This window comes from Spermophilus citellus (genome assembly GCF_964194105.1).
Source record: "Spermophilus citellus genome assembly, chromosome: 1".
In the NCBI taxonomy this organism is placed as follows: domain Eukaryota; kingdom Metazoa; phylum Chordata; class Mammalia; order Rodentia; family Sciuridae; genus Spermophilus; species Spermophilus citellus.
In genome coordinates this window covers 190,525,311-190,549,210 of record NC_138182.1, presented here as the reverse complement: position 1 = coordinate 190,549,210, position 23,900 = coordinate 190,525,311, and the positions used below count along the sequence as shown (strand labels likewise).

Here is a 23,900-nt window from a genome sequence, read left to right as displayed (position 1 = left end):
TTTGGCTGTAAGATTCTGCATTTTTTTTTTTTACAAGTTCACCAGGCTTAGTAGCTGCAGCTCTACAAGAAAATATTAATGGAAGTGCTTTCCTGAAAAGGAGAAAAATTACCTTGGAGTTTGAGGTCATTCTGCTGTAAATATTTAGTGTTCATGACAAAGAGAAAATTAGAATTCCTGAAAAGGAAAGGGAGCTGAAACTCAACAAGCCACAGGGGGAAAAAAAAAAAACAGAAGAATTCAGAAGGCCACCATGATTCTGTTACATTGTGTTGTAAGCCCACCTTACACCCAAGCAAATCAGCTCTTTCACGGACTTGCTTAGCCCTTGCCTGGTTTCCCTGACTCTACCCTCCAGCTACTTCCAGATTCTGTGAATCCTCAATCCTCCGGGCAGTGGAACATTAGTACTTCTTGGTTATTGTTACTTCTTGGTGTTTTTCATTTCTGAACAAGAAACTATTCAGACATTGCTTTATTCATTATGCATGCATTAAGGATTTGTGCGTTCGGGATGCCAGGTACTGCTCTAGCCCTGAACAAAATAGATATTGTGTCTATTATCATCCTTACAGTCTAGCATAGGCGCTGGATTCATTAGTGTCTGAGATTGGGGGTATAGAGATATTTTCTTTCATGTTAGTGTTTCTATCACATGGTTTCCCTCAGAGTCATAGAATACTCCAAGCATTTTCTTGCCTCCAGAACACTCTTCCTTGCACTCTGCCTGCTCACCTACAACTCTTCATTCCTCCTGTTATTCTGTCTCAGAGCACTTTATACTTTTAATGATATCTATCAGTTTTTAATAGTATACTTGTGTCATTTTTAAATTTTGCCTCAGCCTATTCATTATAGGTGTTAGGCATTTTTTTAAAAAAAAACTAATTCATACAATACCCAGATTTAAAGTGCAAACAGTAAAATTAGTAAAAAGAAAACTAGCTTCCTGCTCTCAGCCCTCTGAGTTTCAGTTCTGCTTTCCAGAGCAAATAGTATTATCACTTTTGTGTCTTTCCAGAGATATTCTATTTATTTGGGGGGATCTATGTAATTATTTATTAAGTGGCTATCTCCTCTATTAGACTGAGGAAGGATACTATGTCTATTTTTTAATTACCTTACCCCTAGTACTTGGCATGTAATCAGTGATTTACAAGTGTTGGTGGAATGAATGAAAAGGTGTTAAGAGAACAGAGAGAGTGGGTGAGTATCTCCACAGCCAGTTCTTATGCATCTTATATCCCCTCACTGAGCACTGCATACTTGGTGAGCTTTATGGATATTCCTGAGCTCCCCTAATTCTCATGGAGGCAACTTCTCTCCCTGCAATGAAACTTCTGTCTTCTCATCTGCATGTCCTTTCTTGGTGGAGTGTGAGCTCCTTGAAGTCAGAGCCATATTTTGCTCTTCTGAAACACTGTGTAGAGTGCTCCAAAAGTCCTCCACAAACACTTCCTGGCTGGTTGCTTTGCCTCACCTGACTCCTTTGCAATTCTGCTCCCAAGCTCTGCCAGTTGGCAGCCTGCCTGAGCAGTTTGGAGTTACTGTTTTTCTCATAAACACACATTTCCCTTAAACCCTCTAGTGTAGTGAGATGCACTTGAGCCTTACTGCAAATTCTCATTTCCTTTAGCACTTAATCTTCCCATCTATACAATAGGTTAGTAATGCCAATTGTTCACGGCTGTTGTGATAATTATATGAGGTCTTGTGTAAATTGAGTCAGTTGTTTCCCCAACTTTTCAGCAAGAAGGAGAGTCTCAGTGCCTATTGTGCTAAAAAGAAGTAAGAGGTTTCTACATAAGAAGTAGAAGCAGACAGTCAGGATCTTTAATTCTGACCCCTGGTCTAACATTTCTGAGACTATGAGGTAAGAATCACTGATAAAGTAAAAAATTACACAATAACCTGAAATATAATGGCTACATTTCGAAGAAGCTACTGAACAATACAACTTCAGGACAAAGTACAGAGGCTTAGGAGGTCCCGTGGGCTGAACCATGAGTCTGGTCCCTGCTTGCCCCTTCTGTCTCCTCTTGCAGTGCTCCTGCCAGCCCCTTTGAACTCCAATCATACTGAATTTCCTTTGCTCACTCATGAACTTTTACAACTTGCCTTTGTATAAGCTGGGAGTTTTCTGTTAGAGCAGCTAAAATTATCTTAACTATTTCCCTGTCTTACTCTCTACAGGTAAAATGACACCTCTCCAGACCCAGGACCGCAGACTTGGTTATTAACAACTGTGTTATTGGGCATTGTTACTGATGAGGTGGTCCCCACTTCAGACTTAGCGTGGCCAAAACGGGGTCACAGATTCTCCTTCTCCACTGTGGCTCAGCTCTGTGGGATAGTATCACTTTCCACCCAGGGTCATACTTGATTCCCTTTCCCTTTCTCTCAGCCTCCACATCTCTCTTGAATTCATATGCTTCTCTTCTCCACTGCTACAGCTACCCCTCTAATTCCCTCTCCAGCCTGAGTCATCTACCCAAAAGTAGATTGACTCACGTCACTCCCCTCCACATGCTCACTTTAACACCCTAAGCTGGTCCCCAACACCTTGACAATCCATCCAAACTCCTTGGCATAGCCACCAGGGCTCTACATGATCTGGTCTGGCCTTCCTCAGCAGTGTCTTCTGCTGACTCTACCACCGTCACACTCGTCACACCAAACTCATTTCGGTTCCTCATTTACATCATCCTCCCTCTCTGCTCTGGCAATTTCCTCTACCTAGAATACTCTCAGCCTCCCTCTTCACTTGGACCACAGCTGATCATTCAAGTCTCAGCTTGAATTTCACTTCCTCAGAGCTTTGGCCTCCTTGACCTCTGGATCTGGCACTTCTTACTGTCCATCCCAGCTCTCTTGACGCTTGATTGCTGACTTGTTGAATTGTCTGTCTTTCCTGTTAGAGGGCAGGGCCTGGATCTCTGATCACACTTGTGTTCTTACCCTCTAGAACAAAGCAGGAGTCAGCGTCTGCCTGTTAAGTGACTACAAGTGAGCAGTGAACTAGTTCAGTAACTGCCAAGTTCAAGTTGCAATGTGGCACCTCTTGAGGCCTCTTAGGAATATCAGTGATCTCAGTGACAGTGAAGAGTTAATTCTCAGAGTTTCTCTGACATCTGAGTCAGGGTGATTTGTCCCCACTCATTAATGAGGAAACAGAGTCCCAAGGGAGCAGGTGATCTGCCCCAGGGAGGCATCGAGGTGAGCCAGTCACTGGGCTCTGGCTACAATCACACTCCCTCCCTGTCCGCCCCTGCCCCTCCCCCCACGTCCCACTACTTTTCTTGTTTCTGAGCACCAGGCGGAAATGTAATGTCATGACACATTGGGGGATTTCTTTCTTCCCCTACATTTTTCTGATGTGACTCCAGCCTGGGGGTTGGAGGAGCGCTGTCCCAGGAGGAGGGAGGCAGGACGTGGGGAGGGTAGTTGCTGCATTCCTCAGAGGCCTCCGTTTGCATAGCCTGGAGAAGAAAGAAGCTAGCAAGCTTTGGCAGAGGCACTGGGCATTCAGCTCCTGATCTGGCAGCTGCAGAGGCTGGGCTGCACACACGCTCTGCCAAAGCCCTGGAGGCAGGCACTCTCTCCTGGCTCAGTCTGCCAAGATGAGGTAGAGGGGGTCAGGGCCTCTGCTGAGATGAGGGTGCAAAGAAAGAGGCCCCTTCTTTCTACCCAATCTGGCAGCCAGTTGGCCTCAAGCCGTTAAGAGTGTGTGTGTGTGTGTGTGTGTGTGTGTGTGTGTAATGGGGGTGGAGGGGATAGTGTCAGGGCCTCAGTGCAAACCCTTCTCAGTTGCAGGGCTAGTATGGTCATCAGACAGCCTAGGGGCCTATCTCAGCCCCTCCTCCATCCTAGAGATGTTTGAGGGGGCAGCCTCTGGGCACATGTCCCCACCCAGCTGCTGGGGCCACTGCCATCACATTCCGGGGCAGACTGAGAGCCACAGAGCATGGCTTGAGAAAAGAGCGTGAGGCTCGCTCACCATGGAAACCAGGCTTCCTAGGAAAAGGTCACATATTTGATGTGGCTGTCATCTGGGCACCTTAAATGCAGCACTGTTTCTGTTTTCCTGAGGACACCGCCATCAGAGAAGGCCTGAGACAATGAGGGTGGCAGCTGACCTATTGGCCTGGCTTTGTGTAGGCCCCAGTCACAGTTTCCCCCTTCTCAGTAAAACCCATGCTACACTCACTTACATAGCCTGACTTGTACTCCCAGGGGCAGCCCTGCAGGCCAAACCTTGAGTCTGGAAATGACTCCATTGATCCATGAATCCAGAAAAGGAGGTGCAAACAAGACTCAGGTGGGTAAAAACTGGCAGTTAGATGTCAGAGTTTGTTAACAATGGTAAAAAGCTATCATGTGGTGAGTACTTACTCCATCCAGTGGAGTAAGTATATAAATATATAAAGCACATAAATGCTTTATATGCACTGTTATCCACCCCCCCAAAAAATTATAAGTAAATAAATAAAACAACTCTCATAAGAAAGCTGAGGCTTGGGGCTGGGGTTGTAGTTCAATGGTAGAGTGCTTGCCTAGCATGTGTGAGGCACCGGGTTTGATACACAGCACCACATAAAAATAAATAAATAAAATAAAGGTATAAAAAAATTCCCCTATTTAAAAAGAAAGAAAGAAAACTGAGGCTTGGAGAGGTTAAAAACTTATCCAAAATTATTATTCAAGCAGCAAATGGCACACTTGGGATTTGAACTCAGGTTTATATAATTCAGAACCTGAACTTTGAATCTTCACTCTATTTTCACTCATTCAATTATGCATGCATTTATTCAGCTTTTCAATTTTCTGTTCAGTCATGCATTTATCAAACATTAAGTGAGAGCCTATGACGTGCTACAGACTGGACTGGGTACAGGAATGCAGAGCAGCAAAAGGATATGCTCTATGACCTAGAGTTCACAGTGACAGAAATGAATCAGCAAACGGATAATGATAATGCATAATGGGATGAAAGCCATGGAGGGAAACACCAAAGTAGCTTTGGAGCTAGGACCAATCTTTCTTGCAAAGTCCAAGGTCTGGTGATATGGAAGCAAGAGAAGGAATGACTAGGGGTTGGTGGTGGACTTTCTCCAGAAGGTATCCAAGCACACCTGGCAAAGGACATCTGTGTCTGTAGAGTTGACTTTGGGTCAGATTTCGCAGGTCAGCACTTACTCTCAAATAGACCTGATCAGGCCCCCCTTCCTGAGCATATTGCTTTCCAAGGCCCTCCAGCCCACCCAGGACCAGTAGGAAAATAGAAATTCAGGCTTTCCTGAAGAGCCTTGGGTGAGTGCCTGGTTTCCATACCATCCTTAGCTTACATTCAAGAGGCCCGAAGGAAGAATGAATTGGTAGCTTCTTCCTTCTGTCACACTCCCATTGAAGTCTGCCCAGTGCTGAAGCTGAGGGACAGAAGAAATAAAACCAGTCCTTCATTAGAGGGAAACCAACCCAGTGACTTCTAGGTTGGGCAAGAAAATAAGGGTTGGGGAAAGGGTGACTTAATTCCTCCCGCCTGTCTGGTTCCTACACCCACATCATCTGTCTTTGGGAAGCCTCCCACACAAGCTATGATCCACTAACTACAACACTCCAACCCTGAAAGAAGCCCTTTTCCTGAGATGCCCTACTAGTTAGTAATAGCCAGGATGTTGGAAGGCAAGAAGACAGGGAGAGAGGAAGGGAGAAAGGGAGAAACAAAGAAAGGGAGAGAAGGAGAGAGGAAGGAATGGTCTCTGAAGAACAATAGGGCAGTTGGCTTCCTTCACAGCTGTGTGGGTGGCAATGAGCTAAGAGCTCCCTGTTCTCTTCTCCATCAATCAGTGGGGCAATTAAGAAAAAAAATGCACAATTTTAAAAGTTCAAAAAGCAAAACCAAACCACAATAACCTTCAAATTATATTAATTTGGTTGTGGACTGACACTCCGGAAACCAATCATGGAAAGGGACAGTTCTAGCTTCCTCCTCTGCTTTTGGATGAGGTTGGCCTCCATGCAGCTGTGCTGCCTGGGGTCCTGTTCCTTGGAGGCCTGGCCTGGGCCCCTCACCACAGCAAGTAGGAAATCACAGAGACTTGTTCTTTCCTTTCTGGAGAATGATGGCAAGTTTAGGAGTTCACGGACTTTGAGAAGTCGGGGCTGTCCTGGGCAAGGCCAACATTAAGTGACATTGCATTAGCTAATAGCAGCCTAGTGCACGTTACTTTACCCCTCAGGGCCCTTGGTCAATAATATGGGGCTAATATTACTACCATTTCGATGGGCTCTTGAGAATTAAATAAGATTTTATAAAAGAAATATACTTTAGAGCTATGAAACACTGTACAAAAGGCCAGGTGTCTTTATTTCTTCCCATCTTCAGGAACAAAATATACTTCTTTTGACTTTTTTTTTTTTTTTTTTGTATTGAAGCTTGAACCCAGGGGTGCTTCATCACTGAGCCACATCAGCAGCTCTTTCTGTTGTTGTTGTTTGTTTGTTTTTAGTTGCAGATGGACACAATGCTTTATTTTGTTTATTTAGTTTTATATGGTGCTCGGATTTAACCCAGGGCCTCATACCTACTAGGCAAGTTTTCTACCACTGAGCTACAACCCCAGCCCATCACCAGCCCTTTTTTATATTTTATTTGGAGACAGGATCTTACCAAATTGCTTACAACCTTGCTAAGTTGCTGAGGCTTGCTTTGAACTTGCAATGCTCCCGCCTCAGCCTCCTCAGCTGCTGGGATTATAGGTGTGTACCACTGCACCTGGTGCCTCTTTTTATTTATTTTTTTAAATCCTCCCTACATCACCCTTATTCTCACTGTCCTCTTTCACCCTACATGAACTTAGCACATCTAAAAAACAAACAAAAAACTCTTGCTTTCCATAACCCCTTGAACTTGCTTTTTCCCCATATTGATTAAAGCATCATCCTTTACTCAGTTGCTCAGAATAAAATCCAAGAAGCCATACTTTGTTCCTCTCTTTTCCACACAACCACATTCATTCCATCAGTATGTCTTAGAGCTCATTTCTCTAGAATACATCCCAAATCTGACCATTCCTTACCATCTCCTCTGCTACCACTCTAATCCTGGCCACCATCGCTTCTTACAATACAATAGACTCCTAATTGTCTTGCTTCTTCAACTTTTGTTTCCTAGAACTCCTTCTCTACCTAGTAGAGTCATACTTCTGAAACATATAGCAAATCATGTAACTCCCCTGCTCAGAGTGCTCCATTGGTTTCCAAATTGTTTTACAAGACTTCTTGTGATCTGGTCCTTGCCTTCCTCTCAAGCTCTGGTAAGTATGCTGTAGCTCCAGAAGCCCCTTTCTGTCTCATGCATACTAAGCTTGTTTTTGTCTCAGGCCTTCACATGACTGATCCCTGCTTGTTTTAGGTCAGATGTTACCTCCTCACCACCTACATAACTGAACCACCTATATAACTGTCCCACCTACATAACTGACCCCTCTGATGCCAGAACATCACTGGTGTGTGTGTGTGTGTGTGTGTGTGTGTGTGTGTGTGTGTGTATATACTTATTTCTGAAGTCTGTTACTTTCTTTATACATGTATTGTTGGTTCATGCATCAGTGTTTTTCACTGAACAAGAGGCTGATTCTCCAGTGACAAGAATAGTACTTGGCACATTTTAAGTGCTTCTCCCCCCCTATATTAGGGATTCTCTGAACTATATCCCCAACCTTTAAAAAAATTTTTTTAAGTTGTAGATGGACACAATACTTTTATTTTGTTTATTTGTTTTTATGTGGTGCTAAGAATCAAACCCAGGGCCTCATGCATGCTAGGCAAGAAATCTAGCACTGAGCTACACCCCCAACCCCTCCCCAACCCTTTTCTTTTCTCTCTCCCCCCCCCCTTTTAATTTTTGAGACAGGGTCTTGCTAATTTGCCCAAGCTGACCTTGAACTTGAAATCCTCCTGCCTCAGTTTCTCCAATAGCTAGGATTCGAACCACCATGCCTTACAATTAAGTACCCAATTGTTTTTTAAATAAAAAAATAAATATCCTTGCCCCCAAATGAATTCTTTTCTCCCCCAACTCTCCTCCTTCAGAATGGGGATCTCATTTGGAAGGTGATAGGGAGGGCTCCACAAATATTTGCTAAATGAATGAAGCTAAAATGAATTACACCAGCAAAGAATGTCAGCCTCTTTAACGCATTGCTATTCCCAGGAGTATTAGCATTCTCAAAGAGGAAGCTTGAATTTCATGCATTGTTGACAAAGAGAAGAATTTCAGGCCAGCAGATTTGAAGTGATATATTTGGACAGAGTTTGTTGTTCCATGGCTGCTTAAATCCACAAATACTTATTAAGACTTTTTAGGGCTCCTTTGAAACTGATGTTGACATTAAAATGTGAAACAGTGATTGAAAAGCATTGTTTCCTTCTAAGGAAAGAATGGTGAACTGACAATCAAAGGCCTGGGTTTCAATCCCAGATGTGCCACTCATTAGTTCCTTGGACAATTCAGATAACCAACATTTTACTCAGCACTTAGCAAGTGCCTGAGTTAAGTAATTTACTCACGTTTTACTATTTTTACAATATCTTCCAGGTAGATTTTTTAGTATATTTTATGAACAGGGGGACAGTTTAGAGGGGCTAGCTATCATGTGTGAAGGTACTTCGCAAATAAACAGTGGAGCCTGGACTTGGGCCCAAGTTGGGTCAGCCTGCATTCCTATTCCTTCTGCTGCACCCTGCTAAAACCATCTTTTATGAATCTATACATTAAGGGCAGGAGAAGAAATTCTTGTGCTCAAAGGGGTTACTCACTAAATCTTTTTCTTATGATTTCTTTACTATATTATTCCTGGATATGGGAAGAAGAAAAAAACAATCTGACCAGAATTCACTTAGGAGTGTAACTTGGTGGTTAGTGTACAAGCCTGGGGGTTAGATTTTCTGGGTTTACATTCTGCCTTTACCACTTAACATCTTTTTCATATGACATAACACCTCTCAGCCTCAATTACTTACAGCACAGGTATAGCAAGAACACCTACCTCCTAGGACAAAGTGAGTTATAAATGAGATATTGCCTATGAAGTATACAGTCCAGTGCCCATATGTAGTAAGCACTCTGTGAATGTTAAATATTTATTAACCTAGTAGTGATTATTATGACCATTATAAGAGAAAGTATCTCAAAGAAGGCTGAAAGGGGAGCCCATGAAGAAAAGATAGATGCTTTGCAAAATTAAGGGGTCTGTTTCTTCTGGCATCCAATCTTGAGAAGTAACTGCAGGATCAGAGGCTTCAGGGCCATTGTATTAACAATAAGAAGCCTAGAGGACCTCCAAGGGAACTTCCATCAGCAACAGGGACAGTAGGAGAGAGCATCTGAAAGGCAGGAAGCCCTGAGGAAACATTAGCTGGAGAAACAAAGCTTGCTGGAAAAAGCCCAGCCAAATGTAGGGGCTTGAGACTAGAAGCTTGGAAGCAGGAAAGGGAGCCCCACAGAGAGTTCAAAGAAACTCTCTTCTCCATAGTTATTTCTGACATCTTTACTATTCTTTCTGACTACTAAAGTCAGATGTTGGTTCTTTATAGAACTAAACAGAATAAAATAGCAAAAGAATTCCCTGTCCAAGTTTTTCAAAATCTTTTTATTGAAGTACAATTCGTACAGAAAAATGCATGAGTTATACTTGGTGAATTTTCTCAAAGTGAACACCAGTCTCAGAAAAACTATCAAAACATTGGAGGTTCAATCCCAGCTGGGAGCTCCTTCCTGATTTTTTTCACCATAGATTAGTTTTGCCTTTTTTTAAAAAATAGTTTTTAGTTGTCAATGGACCTTTTTTATTTATTTGTATGTGGTGCTGAGAATCCAACCCAGTGCCTCACACATGTTAGGCAAGCACTCTACCACTGAGCCACAACCTCAGCCTCAGTTTTGCCTGTTTTTAAGTTTTATATAAATGGAATCATACAGAAGTCTTTATTTTTATTGGGCTTATTTCTTTCAATGTTGTGAGATTCATCTGTATTGCTATTTAGTACTTCATTGTTTAGATCTACCACAACTTATTCATTTCACATCAAATACTGAAGGGTATTTGGGTAATTTTTTGTTTTTTTTGGTTTTTGGTTATTGTAAGTTATGATAATGACACTTTTACATGTTTTTTTGTAAACATATGTACTCGTTTCTCTTTTATATATATCTAGGAGTGGAATTGCTGGATATAAAGTCATATGTTCAGCTGTGGTAGTTACTGCTACCCAAAGTTCTAAAAGGATATTCGAAGTATATTTAAGATCTCTGTGTGGCCCCCTGGAGACACTTCAGAATGTCACAACTCTCCAAGGGAAAAAGATGAAGTTAAGGAAGGGCAGTCCAGAGGCATTTGTCCAATGGCTTCCCAGTGGATCTGTTTGCTTTCAGTCCACCAGGACACCATGCCACATGATGGGCTCCAAATTCCACTTTCATCCTGTCATCGAATTCACCCTCACCAATAGCAGCCCCTCTCTAAACTTAACCACTTTCCGAGCAGTGTTGGATTGCATCTACCTATTTGCTGGCCTTGGATTGGATTTTAATTGTTTTTATATTCATTTATCCATATAACAAAGATTGAATGCCTACAACTCAGTCATATTATTTAAGAATCAGACTGAAACAATATATGCACTCCTACTCTTTGAGAGTTAACATTCTAGTAGGCTTTTGGGTGTGTGTGTGTGTGTGTGTGTGTGTGCGCGCGTGTGATGCTGGGGATTGAACCCAGGGCTCATGCATGCTAGGTGAAAACTCTACCACTGAGCCACATCCTCAGCCAACATTCTAGTAGAACTGATGGACAATAAATATGTTAGTAGTGATTAGAGTTATGGAGAAATATAAAGCAATGTTAGCTGGATGTGGTGGTAGACACCTATAATCTCAACTACTTAAGAAGCTGAGGCAAGAGGATCACAAACTTAGCAAGACCCTGTATTAAATCAAAAGGGCAGCAAAAAATAGAAAAATATCTGTGTTAAACTAGTTCCCAGTTAAAACAAGCAGACTACAGAGTAAGGATTATCTTTATTTGGATTGCAAAGTATAAATATGAACCATGTTTGGAAATACAGGTTGTAACAGTTCAGAAATGGCACCAGAAACTTCCAGAAGGGACCATACAGCATACCTTTGTAGTTTTGGTGAGATAGGTGGGGTTACCCAAAAGCCTTCCCCACCACCAACCTTCTCTGTATTAACTGGTAGGTAATCAATTACCAAGAAAAATCAACTCCAACGTTCCCTGTTCCTCCTCAGTCTTTTTCTTTGCTAATACTTTCTCTATACTGTCCTCTGCTGCACTGACCCCTGCATGGAGTAGCACCAGAAGAATGGCAGGAGTAAGAGAAATGTCTTGACACAAGGGAGTGGGTCCCCGCTCTGTAGGTCCAGGGCTGGGGATGAGGGTACAGGAAAGCTGTAGGCATGGATGCTCCATCTCTTCTGAGATGTGGCAGGGAGAGAACACAGGGAAACACTGTTTTCTGTTACACGTTGACATCAGCACCTTGGGCTTGCAAAAACACAAACGGTAGACAAAGTTGCCTAGGCAAGACTGTAGTCCAACTCATAGAGTGGCTCTGACCGAGTTAACCCCTACATCCCGACCATACAGAACATCCCTGGGGCACAGTGAAACTGGGAGATCTTCAGAAATGTAGACAGACAATAAATTACTACAGATGGGTCACAGAACCATCTCAGATTTGCTACGGGAGTGTGGCATTGAGCCAGATGGTGGGGATGCAAGAAAGAGGGTCAGAACATGGCCAAAGTAACAGTCTAGGCACTTGAAATATTATTGTTAGGTTGTTAAAAACTAAATAAATTAACATACATAGAACAAAATAAATATATAATTTAAAAGGCATTTTACAAACAAACAATAACAAAAAAAATAGTTGTTATCTTTTCATCTGGGCAGAAGTCCCAAAATTCAGAGTTCTCGGGCTTGTGGCATTTCACAGTTAGCTCATCAAATCCAGCGCTGGAGGGTCCAAATAGCAGATCCCTTGGTGGCTATTTGAGTACATGGCTTCTCAATCTTCATTGCTTTCTTCCAGTCCACAAAACTTTCCTTCTTCCTCTCCTTCTTCCATTTTCAGTCAAAGATCCTGGAGCATATGGAATTTAACTGGCATTTTAATCCAGAATAAGTGTCTAAACAAACTGATGGGGGAAGTGGATTTGGTGGAAGGGAATCAGAAGGGCCTGAAGTTTCCTTGCTTTTGCTTTTCTTTTGATCACTTTTACTTTCTTCTGATCCAGATCCCACTGGATATATTCTGTTTGGCACTTGAAGGCTCTGGTATTTTGGCAAAGCAATGATGCGAGGCCCGATAGAGATAGCAACTGGGGACAAAGAAGTCTTCATGGCTAGTTGGGAAGTCCTTTCCCTCTGCAGAGTTTGCAGAGAACTTGTGTCTTCTCAGAGGGAGCCATCCCCCACAGATTCCTAAAAGATAAGGCAAAAACATTTAAAGCCAGCTCCAATCTAAAGAGGTCTTAGGAGTCTCCTGGGTTCAGTCTTAAGAAGTGCAGCAGATCATCTAGGAAGGGAAGGAAGAGAGGTGCCAAGGGTGGGAGAAACTGTTTTTTCTCAGGTATCTTTCTTGGGTATGTCTCTAATAACTTTCATCCTAACTGGTGATGACTCACCAACAGTCTTTTTGAAAACAATTCTGCAATGGGACCCTGATTCTACATTAGGCTATCCCCCAACCCCTGGTCAAGAGAAGTCAACACTCATTGAAATGGACCCAAGACCCATGCATGCCTTAATTCCTTGATGCTGCCAGGGGACAAAGGATGAACCATTACCTTAAGCACAGGTCTCACTCAGTGGGAATTAGTCATGCCCAACTTCACTTTCTCTTCATTTTCTACATCATAACCTCCTCTCCTGTGGTACCTGAGGAAGAGAAGCAAGCTTTGTGAGCAAGCTTTGCCTGCTATGACAAAGAGCAGGTCCTTCCAAACAACTCTGTCACGGAGGCTCCTTCCATTATTTAGAAAAGCCCAAAGGGTGTGGCAGCCCCACACGACTCTGGTCAAAGCCCAGTTGTTCTGAGGATGCCTGTCTTTAACAGCAGGCTACATTTTACAAAGAGTTTTCACCTTACTTGTTTGAACCTCATAACAGCCTTATAGGCAGGTAGACAGTGTACAACCACTAAAAGACTACAATTCTCAGAAAGACAGGTAACATTCCAAGTCTCACTATGGATAAGTCGCACTGCTTGAAAACAGGCAGAGTGTGCGTGGCAGGTCTCCCCCAACCTACAACATATCTGGATTGGTGTTTTGGCCCAAGGTCCAGGTACCTCAGAATTGCAAGGACAGTCTAATAGTCCCACCTGTACCCTTACTACCAAACCACATACCAATGTCATCAAAGAACAGAGATAAGACAAAGAAACACGTGAAGAGGTAGCTCTATGGGTGAGTTACCAGGCCACAGAGGTAGGAAACAAACTCCTTTGAGGTATAGAACCTGCCATGGCCTGGTAAGTGTTACCCTGGTCTGGGCACTGGCTTTATATCAAGCCTGAGACAAGAGATTTTTTTGGAGAACCTGCACCCAGGAACTATCCCAGGATCTGTGAGCATAAGAACAGGGTTCATGTGATCATCAGTTAGAAGGTCCAATAAGAGGAAGAGGAGGATTGATTTACAGAAACAGGGCCCCCCATCACTCACTCACCTAAACATGAGAAGTCCCACAATGACAAGCAGACAGACAGACGACAGCACCACGGCCACCACAGCCAGAATAGTAGTGTGATCATATGTATACAAGCGATTCTCCACCGGGAGGCTCAGCCCATGGCACCGTTCTCCATGGTAGCCTGGGTGACAGCTGGTTTAGGAAAGAACAAGCAGATGGGGTTAGTGATTTGTCTCCTCTCTCTTTTCTCTCCGTCCCTGCAATGGCCTAACTACCTAAGCCAAACCCCATTCCTCACACCCTTAGCCTGTCAATCCTTGCCCATGAGCTCTGACCTTTTCTTTTTTAATATTTTTTTTAGTTGTAATTGGACACAATACCTTTATTTTATTTATTTATTTTTATGTGGTGCTGAGGATCAAACTCAGGGCCTCACACATGCTAGGCGAGTGCTCTAACACTGAGCCACAACCCCAGCCCATCTGCCCTTTTTCTATACTGCTCCTTTAGTAGAATATTCTGGAAAATCTCCTCTGAATGTTTCATAGCATTTCTCCCATATGGCACCTTATCTTTACCAATCCCTCTGGTTCTCTAACCTAGAGTCCTGCTCCAGGCAGGCAGAAGTGAGGATTTGAAGTTCTCAGTTTAGATGTATTCCACGTGTGGCAGATTTATTACATGTGTGCTCAGGCCACTTAAGAGGACTTGGGGACAAGGGCTCATGGGCTGAGTTGAGGGGATTCAGTATCACTCCCTCAGTGAGGCCCCTCAACATTCTGACCCAGAAATAAACCCAGCTTTGCCCATCAATGCCTCCAGCATCCAGTCCCTCCCCACCACTGCCCAGCCTATTAATAGACCTATTCCTTTGCCAGGAGTCATTTTTCTCCCTTTCTTCATTTAACTCCCAGCTCCCCCTGGGTGCAGGGCACAACCTAGGAGCCTTTGGCCTCTGAATGCTAGGCTTTCAGGCCTCCTCCATCACAGGACAAAGCAAACAAACCAAGATAACATCTTCCTGCCCAGCTGCCCTGCCAGAGCATAAAAGAATGTCAGAAACAATTCCTTGGCTCTACTCACTCAAGAAATAAATCATGTGGCAACTGCCTCTTATAACACAAAGCATTTCCTTGAAGCTTTTAGGAAGACTTGGAAGTGCTCAGAGTTAACGAAGCACATTCACATCCCTTCCTTTATCTGAACACCCCAGAGGTCCTTTGATGTAGGTGGGAGCCCCACTCTACAGAAAGGTTTAGTGGCTTTCCAAGCTCACAATAGGATAGAAGCATGGATGTGAATTGTCTGAGCTCAGCATGCTGTCCACTCATACCCCACAGTTGCCCACCTGCTAGTCAGGGGGTGCAATGGCACTAACAGCCCAGGGACATTAAGCCACTAGCTGCTGAAGGAAGCACTGAGAAGCTGGAGGCCCCCTCTTCTAAGCTGTACCTTCTCTGGGAAGGAAGGAGTGTTTTTGGTGCTTCAGAGTGAGGAAGCCCTTCTTCCTGCTGACAAGTCACCAGGGAAGATTCAAGAAGCAGACCTGAGGCAAAGAGGAGCCACAGAGGACCTCAGATGAAGAAGCATAAGTGTCTCATCACCCCAAACCAGGAGCTCTGTGTCTTCTTGCTGCTTTCTGCCCTGAGTATCACTGTCTCTGGTGGTGGCAGAGGGGTCAGGCCGGGTTGTGCTACATCCCTGACTGCCTTCCTGTCCTTCCCTGCTCTCTGCCCTAGCTCCTCCTGGATGCTCTAAGGAACCACCTCACTGTAGGGAAAATGTAGATCAGGACAACCATCCACACAGAACAGTACACAGTGGCTTGCCTGGCTTCTCCATGCCTCTATCCCATTAGCCTAGCTAGGAAAAAACAAAAACAGAAACAAAACAAAACAAAACAAAAAAAAACTCAATGACCCCCAAACTACCAAGACATGGAAAAAGTTTCCAAGGGTGTCCTTGGAAAATCACCTGTATGCAGGAATTAGTAGGCAGAGAGGTTAAGTGATTTGCCAAATCTCACAACTAGGAAACATAGAGCCAAGTCAAAAATCACTCTTAGCAAATCCCAAATTCATGATTCTCTTCATTTTGTGGGGCAGGGGTGGGGATTGAACCCCTCCAAAAAATGTGCTGAGGACAGAACCCAGGGGCATTTTTCCACTGAACTTCTTTCCCAGTCCTTTTAATTTATTTTTAATTTTGAGAAAGAGTCTCACTAAGTTGCAAAGGCTGGCCTGGAACCTGACATCCTCTTGCCTCAGCTTCAGCTGGGATTATAGGTATGCACCACCACACCTGATTGATTGTTTCCACTCTGAACAATGCAAGTAATCCTAAGGAAATAGATATCTGAAAAGTCCCTGGTCTGACCCTGCTCCTGTTATTATTATTTTTTTATTCATAGCTTTAATAATAAATAGTAAACTATTAAAGCCTTACTCTATGAGACCTCATGTGTGCTACACACTCTATTACTGAGCCATATCCCCAGCCCTCATTTAATTTTAAAACCACCTCTGTGAAATGAGAGTTACTCTCCCTATGTTAAAGATGAAGGAACTGAGGCATGACTTCTATTAAATAACTATTAAATAGTGAATGGATTCAATCCAGCAGTCTAGATGACCATAGAGATTATATTCTGTTGGGGGTGGGTACTGAACTTGAGTCTGTTTTGTACTTCCAGTCCATCATCCAAACCCCACAGGTAGTTACTCAGATGATAGAAATAAAGCTTGGCCTCAGAGTCCCGCAATTCAGTTACATAATCCTTCCACCTCCACCCTGAGTCAAAAGGATAATAATGTAAACATCCTAATATTACCCACCTCCCCCTCCCTTTGCAGCCAACTACTAGGAATCTACTAGGGAAGGAGGGGGTTGAGTACATTCCAAGCATCCTAGGGTGGGGGCAAGATCGAATGTCCTACCCAGAACCTGTGCCCATGAAAATAGAACATGTTCCTCCTCCCCATGTCTGTGACCCATTTCAAAACCTGCATTACAGCAAAATCAAGAATGGTCTAGGGTCAGAGACATCATTCACATTGGATTTCTCTACCTGAAGAGGTAGAAGGGACACCTTTTGATGGAGGAGACTTAGAATACGTGAGTTCCAGACTAGTTCTGCAACCATTTCTAGACAGGTGATCTTGATAAAGTCACACTACCTTTCCAAGCTTTGAATAATAAATGCCCACCTCACTAGAACATTGTGAAAAAAATAAAAGGAAATAATATGGGTAAGAACACTTAATAAAAAGCCAGGCCCCAAATATGTGTGCGTTATTACAAAATTGGACTGTAGAGGATACTGCCCATATCTGGTAGAATGGGGCACCCGAGTCAGACACAGCCAAGAGAAGGGGGTTCACCATTCCTCCATTCCTTCGCAGCATCTGGGCCAAGATGTGTGTGTGTGGATAAGCAAAGGCCCCAGGCCTACCTCTCTTCCAGCTCAGAGTCCTCCCTAGTCCAACCACTCCCAGATTTCCTCCAGCCACAGGAAACTCTGCAGCCAATTTCTGGGTCAGCAGCCAGTCAGGAGCCCCAGGAAACTACTCTTTGAGGGCAACTTTTGGCTGGTGACACAGAAGGGTTTTCCTGTTCGTGGTGGCTGCAGAGGGCTGGTTTAGGAAGCCAACTAGCCTGCAGCTCACCATGGCAGCCTGGACACACCCTGGATGGTGGTTCCTGGGTCTGGAGCTGAGGAGAAGCCACAAATGTAAATGTGCAATGTTGCATTGCCCCAAACCATAAAGTCTGTGTCTTCTTACTGTGTCCTGCTATCTTGAGTACCAAGGGATGAAGACAAGAGGCAGCCACACTGGACACAGAATCCACCCCATGAAAATCTGCCCAGGAAACTAACATAAAGTCTTAAAGTCAAATTACTATGCTCTTACTCTTAGCAAAAGCCTAAGAGTCCTCTAAGACAACAGCTGCCCTCTATAAAACCCTGCTCAAACTCTGCCAGGACAAAGGTAGTAGAAAAGAAGGATGAAAGCCAACACCCAGTGCAGCCTGGGGGCATGAAAAGCATGCTGTACTAGGAATGAGGCACCCGAGACCCTGTCCTGTTTCCATCCACTTTTTTAACTATTGCTCTCATGCAAATGACTTCGGACTTACTGGCTACAGTTTCCTCATTTTTCAAGTTGATAACAAGTCCTGCCTTCCCTGCAGAGAGCTTTTGAAATCCAGGAAGACCACATCTCCTTATCCCCTAGGATGGTGCCTGGTACCAAGTAGGTGCTCAACACACCTGTTAGGCTTAACTCATAGGTAATTACTGAAGATCTGGGATAAAGGAAAGATGGCATCATTATGACTGTCATCACTATCCCTAAGCCAAAGGGAAGTTGGCCCTGGGCACACTTATCAGTTTTCTGAGCTTAGGTGGTCAGTTGAGCCCTACTCTCCAGGGAAGCAGTCTTATAAGAATTCTCAGCTGAGCTCCACATCTATCCATCAAAAAGCCCTGGACCAATTTGGCCCAAACAGATTCCTGGCCTCAATGCATCTTGACTTCCTTAGAAGCACCATCTCCACCCTGTGCCAATGATGCTGTTTTACAAATTTAAGAAACATTTCCTGTCTGTCCTGAGACAATGGGAAGGATAATATGGTGACTCTCTATGCCACTCTTAAACACTCCTCCCCAATAAAAGCTCCTTATAAGGTTGTTATAGGAAAGGACACAGTGACTGTGGACATGGTGGGAAATGATGGGTCTGTATGTTAACTGCCAAATATGGGGCAGCTCTGCTATATGTGATCAGATAGGTCAAGGAAGCTTTTAAAAGTTAAGGGATCAATTACAGGTAGAAGAGACAACAGGTAGTCAGCCTTCTTGACAGAATGGGAGAAGGCATACATACAACAGTGTTCAGCATCTCCTGGTCATAAGACCCCCAGAGTCTGCCTCTTCACGGGCAAAAGAGTAGATATTTGCAGCCTAACATAGGGTGCAGGCCTCAGGCACAGTGGCAACATTATGCCTGCCAGAGAGCGTGGTAGTGTTGTCATCCTGAGGGGTTGCCAAAACAGTGACTTGCTGAGTTTGGTTTCAGAGAGCCTAAGGAACTCATGGCCTCTCCACCCACATGCCTGCCCAAGGAAGGGATGATGCTGCCAGACTAGAGGCTGGATGCCTGCTGGGTTGGGTTCCATTTCCTGTTAATCCTGCACAAAGGAAGAGTTCTCCCACCACTGTGGCCTAAGGTCAATACTTTCCATGTCCCCTACCTCCTGTTCCTTACTGGTGTGAGAAAGAAGGGAGGAGGAGCTTCAACTCTCCCATGATGACTCCTCTCTGTATCGTCCTGCCATGCCTTAAAATCAACCCACATTTGCTCATTCACGTGTACACTAACCTGAGACACAGCATGTGACCAAATGCACCTCATACCTGCCTGCAGGAGCCCCACTCCACCCAGGAACCTGCTCTGCCATGTTTCCTACTGGCTTCTCACTTCTAGAGTAGGGCATGAGGCAGGAATGAAGAACCTGCTTCCAGGTGCCAGTTCTCTTAGCCACATGCTCATTTCTGGGCAAGCAGGAAATGTCCCCAAGGATTCAAGAGCGTCACAAAACCACACCACAGGAAATTGCATCCTCTTTGGTAGTGGTGGGGGGGTGACTTCCGCTGACTAAAAATATTTCCCTTCCTCCCAACTTCCGCCCAGAGGTTGAAAAGAAACTGTGTGAAATTATGAATTCAAGGAACAGTGACAACGAGGAACAGCCACGTGGCTGACAGGATTCTACCCAGTGAAGGGACACTTACATGCATGATGGAGCCCGAAGTTCCTTTAAATATTTGCATTCTCCATGTATGCAGAAGTCCTTGTACTTCCGAAGACACGGGTCTCTCTTCTTCCCTAACCCCTTGCCTTTCTTCTTTTTTTTCCCATGCTCCTCTTTGCTTGGTGTGGCCAGAGCTTGTGGCTTGGAGGAGAAAGCAACTGTAGGAGAAAGGCACCCTATTAAGCCTTTGATTCTTCCAGGGAAGATCAGAACAGCACCACATTTGGAAGGAATATATTCTCTTTGATCCCATCTGGAGTCAGAGGCCTGGGAAGGACTCTGGGCTCAGTGCCTCCCAAGGGCTGAAGGAAGACTGGGTAGAACCACCAGAAAGAGGGAACCTCAGGACAAAGTAGAGGGTACAGTATATTCCAAGGAATGCTGATCCTCTAGTAACTGCAGTTCACTGGGCGATACTACCAACTTCACCCACACCACTGTCCACCTTCCACTCCCATCTTTGACTTCCTGACACCTATTTCACACTCTTTGGCCTTCAATCAGCTTCACTTCCTTATTGCTACACTCTGTGACCCACTCGCAGGAAGAGAGCATCACAGAAAAAAAATTGCTTTTGAATACTTTAATGCTTTGGGGGTGGGAGGTCCTAATAAGAAAAATGTATATGTCTTCAGGTAACCCCCTTTGGAGTTCCTAATAGTATGAGACAACCATGAGCTCAGAATAGATCTTGGTTTGAGAACAGCAAACAAGTCATCCCTGGTAAAGGGCCTTGCTTCGAGCAAAATATGTACCCTTTTGAATGTTCTTTATAACTTACCCACTTTCCCAAAGATCTATTTACATTTATTCCCAAATGTCCTGTCTATAGTGCTATGGGATAGTGGGTACAATGTGTACAAGGGGTGGAGAGATGAAAAGTAAGAAATTATCCAGAAGGGACTGGAACAATGACAATTCCCCCCTTCTTTTCAGGCTTTGAGGACTAGGGGAAAAATGACCTCACCCAGACATCCAGCTAGAATTGGCCATGGGCTACTCCCAAAACTAGCCCAGGGATCTGATGCCAGCTTCACCTTTTCCCAGTAGGAAAAAGGTGTCTACTGTCCATAGCTATAGTCTGTGTCTGGCAGAAAGGTAGGCATAATACATTAAACTGCACACCTAAAATCCTCAAACTGGAAGTGACTTCAGTGAATATCATAGCTTTTCATTTTTAAGATGAAACCTTGAGGGCTGGGGATGTGGCTCAAGCGGTAGCGCGCTCGCCTGGCATGCCTGCGGCCCGGGTTCGATCCTTAGCACCACATACCAACAAAGATGTTGTGTCTGCCGAGAACTAAAAAATAAATATTAAAAATTCTCTCTCTCTCTCTCTCTCTCTCTCTCTCTCTCTTTCTCTCTCCTCTCTCACTCTCTCTTTAAAAAAAAAAAAGCTGGGCTGGGGATGTGGCTCAAGCGGTAGCGCGCTCGCCTGGCATGCCTGCGGCCCGGGTTCGATCCTTAGCACCACATACAACAAAGATGTTGTGTCCGCCGAAAACTAAAAAATAAATATTAAAAAAATTCTCTCTCTCCCTCTCTCTTAAAAAAAAAAAAAAAAAGATGAAACCTTGAGATCTCAAACAGCAGTGACTTGCCCAAGATCATGCAGGATTGGGATTAGAATTGTGATCTCTGGTCCAGTCCCAGGGCCATTCAGAACTCAGAAGATGAGGCAGGTGGTCAGAGGAACCCAGTGACCAGGTCTGTAGGGAAAGCAAGTCAGGAGGGCCATGTCAATCAGAAAGGAGAGGGAGAGAATGGCAGGGTGACAGCCAGGCTCCTGCTGAGGACAGGGAGCAGTGAGTCAGGTCTGCAGAGGTATGAGGAGCAGCCATGTGGGTGGGAGGTGAGTCACAGCCCAGCCCAGCCCTGCCCAGCCTAAGAGAGCCAGGAGAATCCAGGCTGATCAGGCAATGGGTGACCCCAGAATGTCAGTGAGAGAGGATGAAGTGTGGGAGCCCAGGCTCAGCTTTGGAGCAGACTCCCGATTTATAAAAAGGATAGAATTTCCCAAGGGAAACTCTGGGTGAGGAAGGAGAAGAACAACTAACCTGTAGGTGGGGCTACATCAGGTGGGTATCTTTTCAACCAAATATAGTCATTCTGGGGCCACAGGGCTTAGTCCTTGCTCCACCCCCACGAATCACTGCAGGTGGCCAGGGACAGGGAAGCCAGTAGGCTCTGGACTCTGCCCTATGCCTGTGTTCAGCTCAGTACACATGCTGGTTGGAGGGATTCATGTGGTCCTTCCCCTTTTGGAGTCTACTCAAGAATTCAAGGTGGTTAGGAAATCTCCAAGGTTTGATAGCATTCACAGTTACCCAGCATTTCAATATAGCCTCCTAAGACCCCAGGGCTCACCATTCATAACCTTCCCCAAAGGTGCTGGCCTCACCTAGAGAGGCAAAGAGTACTCCATTCCCCTGTTTCCTCAACCTGGAGACAGGTGGGTGTGGGAGAGTAATACTGCAAACTTGATATTTGATATGTGCCTAGATATCTCCACATTTGTTCTCTCTCTCTCTCTCTCTCTCTCTCTCTCTCTCTCTCTGTCTCTCTCTCTGTCTCTCTCTTTACCATTGAGCTACATCTCCAGTCCTTTTTATTTTTTTGAGACAGGGTCTCTCTAAATAAATGAGGCTGACCTCTAACTTGTGATTTTCTTGCCTCAGCCTCCTGAGTGGTGGGGATTATAGGCATGGCCCATAACACCTGGCTGTTATCTCTATTTTACACACAATAGTCACCAGATGTGGGAAGGAGGATTTGTGCCCTTTTTCACATGGGAACTCTGGGGAAAGCATCTCAAGAATGCCTTTTTCCTACCACTCAACTTATCTCAGAGGACAACCTGCCTGTTCAATTAGCCCCAAAGTATCCAGAAGGGCAGCAACCCAGACAGGTGAGATCCAAAGTAAGAAATGACAGGCTGCAAGACCTATATTCCAGGACCACCAATCTCCTCTCAGGCCATCAGCTTTTCCTTGGGGTCCTCCATGAATAACCCTCAACCCACAGGAATACTCAACAGCATGAATCTCAGAACCTCTTATTCTTCAACTGCCCACGGGGGTCCAAGGTTGGGCGGCCTTCACACCCACCTTTGAAAAGGTCCAGATCTGTCTCTTCCAAGTCCAGGACTTCTCCGGCCCGATCGCCTCCCGTGGGTAGCAGCTGCTCCGTAGATCCAGTGGGAGGGTCCGGGTTGCTGGTTCCAGCCGCCAGCCCTCTCCGAAGCCGCTCCAGGCTTTCGCCAGTCACTAACGCCGAGAACACTGCGAGCGAGGGGCGAGGCCGCATCAGACCCCCACTTAGACCCGGAGCCACCATGCACCGATATCGACGCCCGCCCGCTAGGGCGCACGGGCCCCACCAAGTGGCCCGCTTCGGGGGCGCTGCAGCGACCTTCCCCTGTGCCCCCAGCACAGCGTCCCCATCCCCCCCGATCTCCGGGGGCGTTAGCAGTCTTCTTACCTGCAGCCAGAAAGATCTTCAGCACTACCGACGGCAGCAGCTTCATGGTCCCGAACCCGGTGGGGACGGCAAGGCAGCAATCACTTTGGAGGCGGCGGCCACCGGGCACCGGTACCGGAGCCAGGCGGCGGAGCGCAGGAGATTCCCCCGGGCACCGTGTGCTGCCCGCCTCTGGTGCAAGCCTAGCTGGGACCCGCGCACAGCACGCAGCCGCTGAGCGACTGTCTGCTCACAGTCAGTCCGCTGTCCGCTTGAGCCCTTGCACCTCTGTCAGGCCGACGAGCCGCGTGCTGCGTGCAGCTCCCGGGGCAGACTGAGCGCTCCCAGCGCGCGGCCGGGAATAAGGCTCCAGGAGGCGCCGGAGCTCCGCCCCGCCCGGCGCCGCCCCCTCCCTCTCCCCTCCCGCGCCGGGAAGCGCGCCCGGCTGGAGGCGCCGGCAGAGCAGACCCCGACCCTGCGGGCCCGGCGGGGAAGGGGGCGGGGGGACCCGGCGGCTCTCACATTTTTGGGGACCAGGCCAGGGCAACCGGGGCCTGTGGGTAGGGCTGCTGACCGGCAGGTGGCGGGGACCAGTTCCTACCTTTCCTCATCCGCCTGGCGCTCTTTAGCCTTGTGACTGTTGAATTGAGAGCTGTCTGGGCCTGGTTCTTTGGGTCTTCCCTGCCCCTATCAGAGGTCTCCACTTGTATCACCTTCTGCGTTTCAGAAGCCCACTTTTTTTTTTTTTGGCAAATAGTAAATAACAATTCATTCATCATTTAAAAATTAGGTATATGAATGCCCGCAGGTCTCATGAGCCAAGGGGCCACCTAGTTAAAGTTGCAGGCACTTGGTGTCAATCCAGCAAAAGCAAAGGAAGTTAGTCTTCCAGACGCTGGAGTGGCT

The 23,900-nt window shown here is 45.5% G+C and overlaps 1 protein-coding gene across 1 annotated transcript; it reads right to left on the bottom strand.

The window, feature by feature from the left end:
* Positions 1–11,068: 11,068 nt before the first annotated feature.
* Positions 11,069–23,539, bottom strand: HBEGF (heparin binding EGF like growth factor). The gene is made up of 6 exons (XM_081283824.1): positions 23,016–23,539; positions 22,643–22,816; positions 19,516–19,693; positions 13,758–13,913; positions 12,875–12,965; positions 11,069–12,509 (listed from the first exon to the last, which is right to left on the bottom strand). The coding sequence occupies exons 1-5, from the start codon at positions 23,059–23,061 to the stop codon at positions 12,893–12,895; spliced, it is 627 nt and encodes a 208-aa protein (XP_081139950.1). The 5' UTR covers positions 23,062–23,539; the 3' UTR covers positions 11,069–12,509; positions 12,875–12,892.
* Positions 23,540–23,900: the final 361 nt, after the last annotated feature.

Excerpts from the sequence above, each read along its gene's own strand:
- HBEGF (XM_081283824.1), bottom strand. The coding sequence starts at position 23,061 with ATGAAGCTGCTGCCGTCGGTAGTGCTGAAGATCTTTCTGGCTGCAG. Across the intron at positions 22,817-23,015 it reads GAAGATCTTTCTGGCTGCAG|TGTTCTCGGCGTTAGTGACT; the intron begins GTAAGAAGACTG and ends CCTCGCTCGCAG. Across the intron at positions 12,966-13,757 it reads GTGGGACTTCTCATGTTTAG|GTACCACAGGAGAGGAGGTT; the intron begins GTGAGTGAGTGA and ends TCTCTTCCTCAG.